This window comes from Gamsiella multidivaricata, assembly GCF_025024155.1.
Source record: "Gamsiella multidivaricata strain RSA 2152 chromosome Unknown BC939scaffold_52, whole genome shotgun sequence".
Lineage (NCBI taxonomy): Eukaryota > Fungi > Mortierellomycota > Mortierellomycetes > Mortierellales > Mortierellaceae > Gamsiella > Gamsiella multidivaricata.
In genome coordinates this window covers 131,690-145,520 of record NW_026251760.1, presented here as the reverse complement: position 1 = coordinate 145,520, position 13,831 = coordinate 131,690, and the positions used below count along the sequence as shown (strand labels likewise).

At 48.8% G+C, this 13,831-nt stretch overlaps 5 protein-coding genes across 5 annotated transcripts; 2 read left to right on the top strand and 3 right to left on the bottom strand.

The window, feature by feature from the left end:
* Nucleotides 1–480: 480 nt before the first annotated feature.
* BC939DRAFT_457932 (uncharacterized protein) lies at nucleotides 481–2,820 on the top strand. The gene is made up of 8 exons (XM_051556534.1): nucleotides 481–503; nucleotides 631–874; nucleotides 978–1,088; nucleotides 1,168–1,907; nucleotides 1,980–2,076; nucleotides 2,169–2,303; nucleotides 2,408–2,498; nucleotides 2,584–2,820. Exons 2-8 carry the CDS (start codon nucleotides 717–719, stop codon nucleotides 2,698–2,700), a joined length of 1,449 nt encoding a protein of 482 aa, XP_051410111.1. The 5' UTR covers nucleotides 481–503; nucleotides 631–716; the 3' UTR covers nucleotides 2,701–2,820.
* Nucleotides 2,821–3,127: 307 nt separating this feature from the next.
* BC939DRAFT_457930 (uncharacterized protein) lies at nucleotides 3,128–3,516 on the bottom strand. Its single transcript, XM_051556533.1, has one exon. It carries the CDS (start codon nucleotides 3,405–3,407, stop codon nucleotides 3,195–3,197), a length of 213 nt encoding a protein of 70 aa, XP_051410110.1. The 5' UTR covers nucleotides 3,408–3,516; the 3' UTR covers nucleotides 3,128–3,194.
* Nucleotides 3,517–5,671: 2,155 nt separating this feature from the next.
* BC939DRAFT_234263 (uncharacterized protein) lies at nucleotides 5,672–8,625 on the top strand. Its single transcript, XM_051550894.1, has 2 exons — nucleotides 5,672–7,663; nucleotides 7,762–8,625. Exons 1-2 carry the CDS (start codon nucleotides 5,734–5,736, stop codon nucleotides 8,466–8,468), a joined length of 2,637 nt encoding a protein of 878 aa, XP_051410109.1. The 5' UTR covers nucleotides 5,672–5,733; the 3' UTR covers nucleotides 8,469–8,625.
* A 980-nt stretch (nucleotides 8,626–9,605) lies between these two features.
* Nucleotides 9,606–9,913, bottom strand: BC939DRAFT_457925 (uncharacterized protein). Its single transcript, XM_051556532.1, is given in 2 exon segments — nucleotides 9,606–9,877; nucleotides 9,892–9,913. The coding sequence occupies 1 exon segment, from the start codon at nucleotides 9,797–9,799 to the stop codon at nucleotides 9,641–9,643; it is 159 nt and encodes a 52-aa protein (XP_051410108.1). The 5' UTR covers nucleotides 9,800–9,877; nucleotides 9,892–9,913; the 3' UTR covers nucleotides 9,606–9,640.
* A 1,835-nt stretch (nucleotides 9,914–11,748) lies between these two features.
* On the bottom strand, nucleotides 11,749–12,968 carry BC939DRAFT_505035 (uncharacterized protein; the record flags this gene model as incomplete). The annotated part of the gene is made up of 2 exons (XM_051560605.1): nucleotides 11,749–12,731; nucleotides 12,911–12,968. 2 exons carry the CDS (start codon nucleotides 12,966–12,968, stop codon nucleotides 11,749–11,751), a joined length of 1,041 nt encoding a protein of 346 aa, XP_051410107.1.
* Nucleotides 12,969–13,831: the final 863 nt, after the last annotated feature.

Sequence of the window (13,831 nt, the reverse complement as noted above, 5' to 3'; positions counted from 1 at the left end):
GGATACTTTCTGAGAGTGAGAGAGCTGGCTGAGGCTACTGATAGCACGTCCCCGCGTTCGTCGTCTCTCCTTTGTCATCCTTTCCATTTCTGACGCATGATCTGCTTAGGTCTCTCTTTTTCTTTGCTGTTTCTCCTTTCTCCGTAGTCGTGATGACCCTTGGTAGCGCAAAGGGAGGATGAAGATGAGCCATGGCACTGATGAGCGTTCTCTTTTTTTATTTTTTTTATTCTATGATCAGTTAGAAGCCCCGTAGTCTCGGCCAGAAACTGGATGTCGAATAATGTATTGCCCGCAGGCAACACAGCTCGTCCCGAACATCTCAGACTTCCTTGCAACATTGGAACTCTTGGCATTCTTTACCTCTTTCAAGTTCTACTTTTGATTTTCACAACTCTTTCTCTACGCTCAGCACTCGCAAGATCTAATAGTTTTCACAGCTTCACGGCGCAACACTCCGCCAGTAAAGAAATATTGCCCTCTTTTCCTGTATCCGTTCAGAGGTAATAGTTTTACCTGAATTTAGCGCGACCCTCTACATTCGCAGGCGTTTGATAACGCCAGTTCCCCTTGACAGTTTTGAATACTGAAGGACCGTCCTTGGGAAAAAAAAAATGCGAATATATATAGGAAAAAAAGGATTTTTGCACATTGTTCTTCTTCATACCTCAACGAACACCCCTTCCCACTCGCGCTTGCTAGAGCACTATGAGAATATGAGAACCCCCACTGACAGTTACGTTTTCTATTTGTTCGCTCTGCTTCGCCAACGTCCATTTGAACGTCAATCCAAACTTGAACGACTCCGCTCTTCACCTCGGACAGACAACACCATGAGTGCCCTCAGATTCGCCGAAGGCTACATTAAACCAAAGTAAGCCGCGACAGCGTCAGATGCATCTTACATGTCACAGCGACCGCTATTATGCCAAACATATCCTCACATTTTTGCTCCTTCTTTCATCTCGACCCTGCAGGGAGGTACGACAGTCAACAGGCAATGCTAGGAAGCGAGCGAGTATCAGGGCTCTGGGATCCATCACTTACCTTCAGAAGTACTATGCTTCTGGCGGAACCGTCCGTGAAGGGTAAGTATATCGTTTCCTTTGATAAAAATGCTGACTTTGTAAATATTTTAAATACTAACGAAGACCATTTTACACATAGGCTAATGCTTGATGACTCCAAGAGAAGCTTCGTTGACTCGCTCTCACCTCGCTCAGGACTCATGCCGCCCAGCATCGAGGTCCTGTTGAGAGACTGTCATGAAGATATACAGTTCGTTCTTGAAGTGTGGGGCATCATTAGCTACCCATCGCCATCCGCACATGCTGTCGACGGTCAAGAACAAACGCTGGACTCGCCTCTGTCCGGAGACGAGAGCGACGAGCTGCATCAGCTGGGACATGGCAAGGATCTCTCATACACATCTCTCAATACCGGGCAGCAACATAGATATGACGCTGTGACAATTGACATGCTGACCTTGCTTGAAGCGTCGACCAAGGCTATCTCATCCATTAGGACGTACTCCATCCATGCACCGACTCTTTCATTAGAGTCCCTATCGGCTCATCGGCAGGCAGCTCTCGCTGTGATCGAGATGCTATCGGTCCTGGAATATAAAAGCCGCTTTGAAGATGATGATAGTGAATCTGGATACTTGAATGAATATTCCTACACCCGCCCCAGTTTTGGCGACCTAGAAGAAGAACGCACAGAGATGAAGAAGTACTTGGCTGTAGTGCAGGAGCAGCTGTTCAAGCCTCAGGCGGAGAAAATCAGGACGCAGCTGGAACAACTGCTGATTGCGGACCCTGCCTCTAACAGTGCTGAGGGAGCTGCTTTGCCAAAGTGGATTCTTGATGAGGAATGGACTCCTATGGGAGACAACGAGGCATCCCTTGGTAAGCCCTGGTAATTTTTCCTGATAAGGAGCGCATTGAATTGATATGCTAACAGTTGCATTGTTGCACCAGATCGCTGCCATTCATTCCTAGAGTTCTTTGGGCCTGACACGAGAGATCCTCTCCCATCTCCATCCTCAGACCTGGATGGATTCCTGAATGCCCTGAGGTATGCTCTCCGTTGAACCTGCTGATGGCATCTATGCCGCGTTCGGATGGTGCCTCTCGCTAACATGTCGTCTTTATCCCTGTATATGGCAGTGATGGATATGTGATGTGCATGGTGTTCAATGCATTTGTTCGCCTCACAAATATGCCTTTTGGCTTGGTGGACAAAATCCATGAAGACACCACCCGGACTTGGAGAGCCGTCGATAACTGGCGCTTCTTGATGCAGTAGGTCTTTCTGTCTCCCTTTTTGTAGATCTGTTAGACTGGCAGGCACAAAGGCCGTTTTTAATAACCATTGAGGCGTCTTTTTGTTAACTTGAACTATATAGGGCATGTAAGTTCCGCCTCGAATTCAAGGTTTCTGATAACTCCTTCAAGCCCATTGAGATCGTCAAGTGCACCAAGCGCGGTCGCGAACAGGTATTTTCACTCTCTAAATTCCTTTCTTCTTTTACTCCTTGGTAAAGGCGCTAATATTCATATCTTTTGATTTTACTCGATCTAGATACAATCGTGGGTGAGGATGGTCGTTCATCGAGGCATCCAAGAGGCCAAGGGCACGTTGGCAAACAAAAAGCCAGTATCCCCTATTGAAACATCAACCATCTTTCCAGACTTTTAATGGACGCTTTTTTATTTTTTTTATTTATTGAACGCGCTTTTGTAACATTAATCACCGCCCTTGCATGAAGCCTATTCTTGCAGCGCTTAGAACGATAGAGTAATAAATGTTTACGATAATACATAATAACGTCTCTTGCTGGATGCGTCTCCCCATCTTTGGACGATGGAGCCACATCTACAGCGAATTTTTAAGTGATGCCACTATCCAAAGATGCCATTTTCTGCGTAATTCCTGGACGCGCCAAAATGGCCCCACATCTCAAGACACGCTCGGTTCGATCAGATCGTCGTTGCACAGATAGCTAACATCAGTATTTTTCTCCGAGTGAGAAGCATAACATTACAGCACTCTCTTGAGCAAACTAAGTTTAATTCGTACTTTACAGCCATTTCTCAGGATCATTCAGCAGCGTAATATACTACTGTGCTATATTATGGGTATCCCTTTTACATTCGACGGTGGGGCCGATGATGGTGCGCGTGAGTCGCTTTTCACAAAACGCAAAACGTATATACGCTTGTATCACATCCAATGTACTCATTAAGATATCGTGCTCGCGCTTGATATTGATAGGCCGAACCAGCCTGTGCACAGCCTCCGACTGCCATTGCCCTGATTGCGGGCAGAGATATATGACCCGCCTGGAATCCGCATCCCAGGACTAGCAGCAGCGTCATGATGGTCATGGTGTCCTTGCAGGGCATATCTTCACAGAGCTATCAGACTACCGGTTCAGACAAATACAACCGGTCGTTGACGAGGACAGCAACAGCAGCACAGGCATTCCTGTCTACGATATGATCAGTGGCCGCAGTGGAGATCGAACTACTAGCAGCCCATTACGACCTCTCGCGCTTGATGGTTCGCCTCTGTTAGAGACATCATTCTTGTCCTCGAACATGAATCTTGGTGAGAGTGTGAATGTAACGCACCTGCAGTCACCGTCGCTTGAAATGTCGAAAGTGCGAAGACGCAATCAACAGGCGATAATCGATGAGCGCCAGCTGCAGGATCGTAATCGCCTGCAGGTTCTAGACAATGTGCGTGATGGGCCACAGACAAGGACCCAGGAGTGGGCTGTTCGTGTGGAGGGGCTAGAATATTACCGCGAGAATGATCAGGAGTCTAGAGGGATGTCGAGGCGAGTCGGGCGAGTAGACAGAGTCGATAGCAGAGTACGGGAGGAGATGCGATTGCGGTACGGTCGTAGGCGGAGAGATAGACACGTTCGTGGGGGAATTGAAGATTAAATAGATAGACAGACAGATGGGTGCAAATGTGGATGCGAAAGTAGTCTGAGCACATGATGGATCTATCCATTCATTCTTTGTAAGCACGACAGCCCATGACTACGGATGCTTGTAGTTGCGGCTGTAGCCAAGGAAGCAATTATAGGGCGATAAAGTCGACTATAGATGATACACAGTTGCAAAGTGCGGGGCGCGTCTGTGCCGAATGCCTTGATGCAGGAAGGAGAAAATGGATGTCTGTGCTGGTCCAAGCAGCCAAGAAACGAAGAATGGAGCAGAGTAATAAAGAACGTGTCATGGAAGTTCCTTTCGATTGCGCACTTTTGCGCGATGCGCGTTAATTCAAATCTAGGTTTCGGCACCACCAGACAAAATAAAGAAAAAGAGGACCTGCAGAAAACCTGTTTGGCACATTTCTGAAGACTTGCGCTTTTTCGAGAGCTGGTGTTTCCGACAGGGCTCCCCTTTCTTTTCATTGCTTTTACCGGTCGCATCCTCCTCCGGTTCCACACTGCGAATGAAGATAGTATTCAGGCAGGCTGTAGTGGAGGATGAGGGTGGGGATGAGGATAGGGTAAGGAAGGGATGTTGAGTGTGCATGCTCCGTTTGTTCAATTGCTATAAACCCACGTACAGTAGTCTATTTCCAGGGAAATATGAGGTCGACTGTTTGGGGGTACACGCAATGACCAACGGAACAAAAGATATGATCGAAAAAACAATCTTCCAGCCCTCGACAATTCAATTTATTACACTTTTGTGCGCTCTTCTGCGCTTTCTGTCTTCCGCCCCTACCGCTGCTGTTCTCTTCTTCTTTTCCTTCTCTTTCTTCCATCGCCGCTCTCCCCCCAACCCACTCCCTCCCTCCGTTTATCCATTCACTCATTCACTCATTCTCCATTCCATCTCCTTCACCCGTCCTCTGTCCTCTTCATTCCTCTCCTCCGTCATCTTCATTCCCTTCTCATCCTCACCGGCCCACTTCCCTCCATCTCTTTCCATACCCACTCCACTCTCTCTCCATATACCATTTTTGTCTTTGCCACCAAAGATTTATTAAAAGGCACCACAGTCAATTAACCCTACACAGCAAATCCAGCGATGCCCTCTGTTGCTGAAGGCCGCTCCTCCCCACTGCAATCGGAGATCGTGTCTGGGCAGCCTATCTACCCCAACAATCACAACAACGGCAGCAATGGCGAGGTCTACATCCGCTCGTCGCCGCAGCAGCAAGACTTCTCGTACAAGAATGGGATCGCCATTGGATTCCGTCAGCTGTTGACCATGCTCCGGCGCAACACCACCCTCCAGGTACCAATAATACACTTGAATTGATGCGCTTCAAACTCAGTGTTTCAGCAAATCCATTGACAATGGTGCATTTCTTGTTTATGTAAACCAGCTTCGGTACAGGAGATCTACGTTTGCGCAGACCCTGCTGGGTCCTATCCTCTTCCTCTTCCTACTCTGGGTCCTCCAAAAGGCAGACACCTCGCGTCAGCTTGAATCAAATTATCACCCTGACCCCTGGTCCCTGCCCGGAATTGACAATTGCCAGGTAAGCTTCGTTGTCTTTGCTATGCCATACGCCGTGGCTATGCATGCATGTATGTATGTTCACGATGTATTGAAATTAAAACTAAAGTCGATCTTCAACCCCCATTTCTTTCCTCTGACTGTCGTACATGTGTCCCTTTCCTCCTTTGCTTCTTCATATCCTATGCACTCATACATCTTCAATACCTAGGGTCGCACGCCAAAAAGTCCCTGCATCAACATCATGTTCACGCCCGACACCCCTGAGATCCGTCAGATCCTCACTACCGTCAACGATCGCAACCAGATCCGTGAGCCATTCGTGAATCTGGGCTTTGAGAATGCCATGACTGACTTGTTAACGGTCCCGACCTCAACTTTGGGAATGGTTCCCGTCCCCAACAGCCAGTTTATCTATAACTACACGCTCCAGAATCCCAACACCACTCGCTTTGGCATCGAGTTCTCAATCGTCCCTGGCCCGCCCAAGAACTATGTGTATCAGACGTGGTTCAACTTTACGACTACAGCTAACCAGACAGATCCCTTTGGCGATTCTTTGCTCTCATTCACTCGGGCAGTGGATGAGGCGATTATGCAAGTCTCAGAGGGAAGCTCTGCATCCCTGGGCGCGACGCTGAAGGACTTTCCATTGGTACCACCCTCCCGTGCCGCGAATCAGATTGTTTCAACACTGGGTGCCATGTTCTTCTTCTGCTCCATGATGGTCATCTTCATATGCGTGCTCAACCAGATCGTCACCGAAAAGGAGCTCCATTTGCGCCACAGCATGCAGATGATGGGTCTCAAGACACTCGTTTACTGGTTCTCATGGTGGTTGTCGAACGCGCTCCTGGTCTTTATCAGTGCCCTCGTCATCTCCGCATTCGGTCGGGCCTTCGGATTTACAGTGTTCACGAACAGCAACTTCTTGGTCGTTCTGATTACGTTCTTCCTTTTTGGACTCTCCATGGTGACAATGGCGTTTTGGATCACGACCATGGTCAGGGCCAGCAGGACCGCCATTTTGATCGGTATCTTCCTTTTCATCATCGGTCTCTTGTTTGAAAGCATGGTTTTTTCCAATACCTATGTCGGTTATCTCTGGTACGATTCAAGCACTTCCCCCGTGGCAAGATACGTCCTCATGTTTATCCCCTTCTTCAACTTTGGCAAGATGTTCCTGGACATGTCTATCTTTGCCACCGGCCGCCTGGACGTTCTCACGGAAACATATATCCCAGGTCCCGGCTTCCATTGGAACGATCTTTACAACAAGATTCCCGACGCATCGACGCCAACTTACGACGACGCCAAGACGCGCCACCCGGATGTGCCTGCGCCGATTCAGTCCTGGTACCTTATGTTGATGAACATTGCAGTCTTTGCCATCCTGACTTTGTACTTCGATCAGGTGGTCGCGGACGATTACGGCAACAAGCGCCACCCACTCTTCTTTTTGGACCCCACATTTTATGGCTGGCACATCCGCAAAAAGTTGGCCGGTCGCGAGTGGATCGAGGCCCAGGAAACCAACAAGGCCCAGAGGGATGCCCATATGGTCAAGATGACCAAGGGCCGTAGCGATCTGCCTGTCGAAGATGAGGACGATGACGACGTCAAGGTCGAGAGACAGGCGGCTCTGGACCCCGACTTTGAGACCCAGGCGAGGATTTGTAATTTGCAAAAAGTCTTCCGGGAGTCGGCTTTCCGAAAGAGCCCACTAGATAAGATTGCGGTCAAAGATTTGTGTCTGACACTGCAGGAAGGAAAACTGCTGGCGTTGCTCGGACAGAACGGTGCCGGAAAATCAACTACGATGAACATGCTGTCGGGACTGACAAAGTCGACAGGCGGAGACGCCACGTTTTATGGCCTATCTATGAACAATGAAATGACCGAGATCCGATCTATGATGGGCGTCTGCCCGCAGCACGACATCTTGTTCGACGATTTGACTGCAGAGGAACACATTCAGTTGTATGCGGGACTCAAAAACGTACCTAAGCACGAAATTCCCAGACTGACTGAGGAGCGTTTGAAGGCTGTGCGGTTGTGGAAGGTCAAGGACAGGCTGTCGCATACTTACTCTGGAGGTATGAAGAGACGTCTGTCGATGGTTATTTCCACCCTGGGCGATCCGAAGATCATCTTTTTAGACGAACCCACTACTGGTATGCATTTCCTATCCGAGCCCGCTTTTTTTGTTTTTTTGTTTTTGGTTTGGGACATTTCGTGATAATAATCAGGCACTAATCTATTTTACTCTCAGGAATGGATCCGACCAATCGTCGCCACGTGTGGTCGTTTATTGAAAAGTTTAAGCAGGGCCGTATCATCATTTTGACCACGCATTCTATGGAGGAAGCTGACATTCTCGGCGATCGTATTTGTGTCATGGCCCACGGTCGTCTTCGCGCAATCGGCAACTCGGTCCATCTCAAAAACAAGTTTGGCGCAGGTTATCGCATCTCACTGGTGACAGATCCCTCGAACACTGAGCTGGTCAAGTCGTTGATCGAGTCTAAAGTCCCAGGTTGCATCCTTAAGGATGACTCTGCTGGCGCACTACTCTACCAGTTCCCTCCTACATCGATGGGTAGCATTCCCAAGCTGGTTCAATGGCTCGAAGGTGTCGATGGAGGAGCAAAGTCCGCCAGGGACACCCCAACGAACAGGAGCACCCAGGGTTCGAACGTCAACAGCGGCCGCAACACGCCCCTCCCTCTGAGTAGCAGCACAAACGATCTTGCTACAGGTGTCAATGCGGCTACGCAACCTGATTTCAACAATATCGGCAGCGCTCAGGCTCTGATTCATGGCTATGGTATCTCTCAAACGTCACTCGAGGAAGTTTTCTTGAAGCTAATCCGAGATGCCAATCCGGAGGGATATCAAGGCTATGAGGTCACCAAGCCTTTGCGGGACGAGAAGACGGAGTCTGAATCGACCCTCAGGAACCGCGGTACTGGGCGTTAAAGTGTGCATGCCAGGATGCAATCACGATATACCAACTATTTACCCAAGATAGCGCTTACAGCTCATAGATTATTGCACTAATGTAATGACAGTTTTGAGATACATAATCTGCCCGTGCCACTATCCATCATGTAGGGATAATATATGGACAAACGTCGTACAAAAATGCATTGCCAACCATTTCAGTATTTCTTTCGCCTTTTTATCTGGCCAGCATCAAAGTCTTGTAGTTGCAATTCGTGTTCTAGCGGTTCGAGCCTTTCTAGTTTGTTTTTCTCACTCTCTACCAGCACAAAAGTATCTTTGCTATTTCTGCAGACAAAGGCAATAGCGATGAAGAAGAAAGAATTTCTTCCGCTGTAGATGTCTCTTTGTGGACTTCATGTTCCCTGTGTTCTTATCGTTTATTCTTGTCTTCTCCACGAGGACTCGGGTTTGTCGAATCGCAATCGCTTGCACGCACTGGTCGAAATGATATTGCTCCTTCATAGAATGGTGGCACTGCATCCGCCGCCTCTTCTCTACTGCAGTAAATATGGACCATGCAGCATAACAAACACATGTTGACGCTGTTAATGTTTTATGCTTTCCAAATCCGATGCAAACTTTATTGGCAGTGCTCGCTTGGGCTGAGTCGCGTGTGGTAGGTACATTGTTTGTTGGCACTCCTTTTTAAGGTTGTTTAGAAACCACGCGAACAGAACATCAGCAACCTTCAACAACCTTCAACAACCTTCAACATGAAATTGGTGGCAACATGTCCGCCACCATGCACTTTCGCTGTCAAAAGTACACTCATCGCTGGCAAAGGCGATGTTGATGCAAGTTGGGCTCATGGTGGACAGCACTGAATGACGATTCCTTTTTTTCTCTGATGAGCCGTGCGCGTTGTTCGCTCACTCCCAGGCACACGCTCACTACCGTCTCGTTCCCCATAGTCTGCCCCCCAGTCCCCAGCGGCCATATGAGCCCTCCGGTCCCCGTAGACCCCTTGCTATCGACTCAGCCACCGATTACGCGGCACATTTAAAGTTCGACTTTGTTCTTTCTCTTTCTTTCCTCTTACACGTTCCCTTCCCCACCTCCTCCACCTTCTCCACCTCCTCCACCTCCTCCTCACTCTTCCCCACGCGCTCTACGGCAAGTTTCTTTCCAGGTACGTATGATATAAGTTATTTTTCTTTGCTCTTCACCTTCCACTCTCTACCCTCCACCCCATCCCACTTCTCTTCACTGACACAACCTCGCCTTTCGTCCTTTACCCAGTCCCACTCTCCTCCACCCCACTTCCATCTCTTGTGCTCACTCTCGTCAGCAGCCCTCCTCCACATGCACTCGCGTCAGCAACCCTCCTCCACATGCACTCTCGTCAGCAATTCCATTCCACCACTCCCTCTCCACCACTCCCTCTCCACCACTCCCTAGATAGAAAATATAGAGGTCCCAGGAGTTTTGACTTCGATCTTGGGACTGAATTTCTTCACCCTTGCGTGCCCTCGGCAATATAGAGGTCCTAGGAGTTTTGACTTCGATCCTGGGACTGAATCTCTTCACTCTTGCGTGCCCTCGGTAGTAGATAGTCATAGAGGTCCCAGGAGTTTTGACTTCGATCTTGGGACTGAATCTCTCCACCCTTGCGTGCCCTCGGCAGTAGATAGTCATAGAGGTCCCAGGAGTTTTGACTTCGATCCTGGGACTGTAACCCCTCACTAATTGCGTGCCCTCGGCAACCCATCCCAGGTTTTCAACCTGTGGATTATACCCGCTCCCCAGAGGGTTTATTAACCCTAGCAGTGCATTTGGGCCGGGAGCACCAAATTCCCCCACTCTCCTACTCCCCTCTGGTTATCATCACCTCAGGTCGTGCCTTCGGGCCAAGGAGCTTCGCCTTTTCTTCACGCAAAAACAAAAGAGTTCCTGAGAATGTTTCTGAACCCTTTTTTTTATCCACCTGGTCTCTTTGGGCTTTGTGCGGTTTTTTTTCGGAGTACGATGACTTGCAACCTGCCCGTGGTGTACTCTGCACAACCTTTGCAACCAAGGTTGACTGATAGCAAGTTGAGCTGATGGTGCCGATAGGAATTGTAGAAATAACAGACAGTGCAATAAAAAATGGTTCCTTCAAACAATCTGCTTGAGTGACTTTATGGTGGCAATGACACACAAACGAGTAAACGAAGACGCGTCTATCTGCATGCTGTGCTAGTAATTTGGACCACGACCTTTTTGCTATGATCTCCAAGGCAATACGAAGGAGTCAACTTTATTTGGCAACGCCGGCACGACGACCTACTTCGACGGGTCCTTGCAAGCCCAGCTTGAATACTGCAGATCGTCTTATACATGGAATGGTGTAATGCAACGCGCTCCAACTCAGACGAAAACGCAAACGCGAACTAGCGATATGTCCTTGCCACAGCTAAAAAGGAAATCAACTTTGACCTTGAGCACTAGAAGTATAAGGCAAGAATCGACAACGGACGATGTACAAAGATGATCTCGCGAATGCATATTCCCCCAAGCAGGGCACATCAAACGATGCAACTCGCCTGCTTCGTTACCCAAAATACTGCTTTGGCGCCAGGGGGCCGGTTTACTATGGTCCTTGGGGCCCGAAACGTCCAAAGATCTCGCGATAAATCATGGTAACTTCTTTGCTTTTTTGCTGCCGATGTTCTTTTTTTACTGCGTTGCTGTTGGCCCGCTGTTTGAGCTGGCCAAGGGTTGCAACTCGAAAACCAATTCTAAGGGTCGTAAAGCGAGGGCTCGATGAGGTTGAGAGCCATGCTCCGTTAATCCGACAAGCCCCATCACGCCATGCGATCCAGAAAGATCGAGCTTTCAGAAGGCGCCACTTTACTATGTAACATTGGAGCCTAAAGGTCCGTAGTACCGCGCACGGTGTATACGTCTTATTATTCTATTAGACTAAAACCCCGAGTTGCAAATCGAATCCGCCGTTCCTGGAACAGGAAGCCGAGATGAGCTAGGATTCTCGGTCTGCGCGCTTAACGAAGCTGACCAGATTAAACGATTCGCATGGGTCAGGTTTTCCAAGTAAAGTGTCATTACTTCATTACTCTTTGCAGGACACTGCAAGGGTATTATATCTTCTGAGGCCTAAGAAAGCAGCGCATTTTTAATTCGACGATTGCCTCCAGTAAATGTGCTATTCACTTATTTGAACGCTCCAGATGACAGAGGTCGCAGCCGAACATGAGAGGTACCGATGCGTCCATGTAATTATATTTATTCAGAATTGATGCGTTCACGCTATAGTCTAATAGTCCTCGTCACCCTCATCCCCGTCGCCCTCATTCTCATCGCCCTCATCGTAGAACGCCTGGGCCTCCAACTCTTCGTTGAGCTCGTCGATAGCGCCCACAGGATCGGCAGCGACACGGAGGCAGGCCTCAAGGGCATTCGACATACCGACGACAGTGGTCAGGGAAGCCTGGGCATAATCTCGGATCTCGTCCGTCTTAGAGACACGGAGGAGCTCGGTGCGGTACTGATTGAGGACATCGGCCGCAAAGATCGGGCGGGTGGTCAAGAGATCCTCGTTCTTGGCAGCAATCGACGACTTCTCGAGCAGATCCAGGAGCGAGAGCGATCCAGCCGCCAATCTCTTCAGCTCAGGAGATGCATCCGCGGGCAGGTTCAGGGCCGGGCTGGTCTTGACCGACTCCGAGACCACGAGGCGGTAGAGATTCGCGAGATCGTTGCAGTGGGCTACCTCGATCCGGACTTTGGACGTTCCGGTCACGCACTTGACGAGATCGTTGACGGTGGATTGGATGCTTGTCAAGAGGCGCAGGAAAGGCATGTACAGAGACTTTAGAGGTCCTGTGGCAATCACACTCAGCGTCGTCTTGGCCGCAGAAAAGATCAGGTTGACGGAGAGGTACGAGGCACTGTTTCCAAAGGTCAATGCTGAATCCACGATGCTGTTGAGTTTATCGAAGGCCGTCTTGACATAAGACAGCAGCTTGCCGACTACTGGGATGTTGATCACGATATCGATGACACTCTTGGCGGCCTCGAAGGCATGCTTGATGATGCTCTTGGCTCCGTCGCAGTTGACAGCCATGGCCTTGAAGTCACTGCTATTCTCCAAATGGGTCAAGAACTGTGAACGGAATTCGAGTTCAGAAATGGTCGAGGATAATTCCTCCTGTTGATTCGCAAGTTCCTTGTTGCCGCCTTCAGGAGCCCAAGCATAGTTCTGTGGGTTGTCTCCGGTAGGGGCCATAGGATCGATGGCTGTTGTAGTAGAAATAAATTATTACGCGTCGGAAGAAAAAAAGTGTGTGTAAACGCGTTTAGTCTTTGATTGTGATGATAAATCGACCTCTCTCTCCCTCTTTCTTGACCCGTTCGCTCGCCGCCATCGTCTTTGTGCTCCTAGTTGTTTCAACTGCACGATTTCCTGCTGTGCTTACCTTGGACTGCAACACATGTTACTGCAAGGACGGCGAAGGTGAATGGTACGATCTTCATGTTGGATATATGTTATTACGGGTCGAAATGGGTGGCAGTAATGCAACGAAAGCGAGGCAATTGGAAGACAGAATTTGTGAAAAGAAAAAGAGGAAGAAGAAGAAGAAGAAGAGGGAAGAAAACGGTCATGATCGGTGGCCTTTAACCATGACATTTAGACGTCCAAAAACAAAACAAAAATGAACAAGAGGATGGCTTCATCGCGTAAAACAAAAGGGGAACGGAGCGTAGAATAGGGATCGCGAAAAGGGGGGAAGAGAAGGAAGAGAAAAAGGACGTCTTGGTTCAGACCGATGATAGGAGAATAAGAGGAATTTATTCTCTTTCCCCTGATACATCCCTGCCTTAAACTAGCGAGCGATCCCTCTTCTTCATTTCTTCTGGATAGCTTATGTTATTCTCCTATAGCGGCGGATTAAGCGCTTGCCCACTATAGAGCCTTTTACGAAACTTTTATGTGGTTCAAGCAATGGGCGCTTTGCCTCTAATTACAATGTCTGCTCCTATAGGCCGCACTTGACAGAATCCTGTTAGTAGGCGATGATCCGCGGTAGATTGCGAAGGGCCGAAATATGCTGGAGTTACTCCTATAGTTAATATATCGAGGAGGCATAGAACCGAGCCGCCCTGAAATGACATAGATGACAAAGGCTGTCGTAGTGTCGTAGAGGTGCATCCAAGGGCTACGAAAATCATAGGAGTCAAGGCACCCCCGTTAGAGGAATGTGCCTGAGACCCGTAGTAGCGAACAGCTGTGGGTTTTACGTATGGCGGGCTTGTATCATGACAAGTGTATTCTTTCTCAACCATAGGCTGTCGATAACGACCTGGTAGAAGGAATCTACGAGCAAAAGATAGAGGAT

What these genes read in the sequence shown, in the direction of transcription:
- BC939DRAFT_457932 (XM_051556534.1), top strand. Translation starts at nt 717, where the DNA reads ATGAGAACCCCCACTGACAGTTACGTTTTCTATTTGTTCGCTCTGCTT. An exon ending in GAAGGCTACATTAAACCAAA is followed by an intron (nt 875 to 977) that starts GTAAGCCGCGAC and finishes TCGACCCTGCAG; the next exon opens with GGAGGTACGACAGTCAACAG. An exon ending in AGACAACGAGGCATCCCTTG is followed by an intron (nt 1,908 to 1,979) that starts GTAAGCCCTGGT and finishes TTGTTGCACCAG; the next exon opens with ATCGCTGCCATTCATTCCTA.
- BC939DRAFT_457930 (XM_051556533.1), bottom strand. Translation starts at nt 3,407, where the DNA reads ATGCCCTGCAAGGACACCATGACCATCATGACGCTGCTGCTAGTCCTG.
- BC939DRAFT_234263 (XM_051550894.1), top strand. Translation starts at nt 5,734, where the DNA reads ATGTTCACGCCCGACACCCCTGAGATCCGTCAGATCCTCACTACCGTC. An exon ending in TTTAGACGAACCCACTACTG is followed by an intron (nt 7,664 to 7,761) that starts GTATGCATTTCC and finishes TTTTACTCTCAG; the next exon opens with GAATGGATCCGACCAATCGT.
- BC939DRAFT_457925 (XM_051556532.1), bottom strand. Translation starts at nt 9,799, where the DNA reads ATGTGGAGGAGGGCTGCTGACGAGAGTGAGCACAAGAGATGGAAGTGG.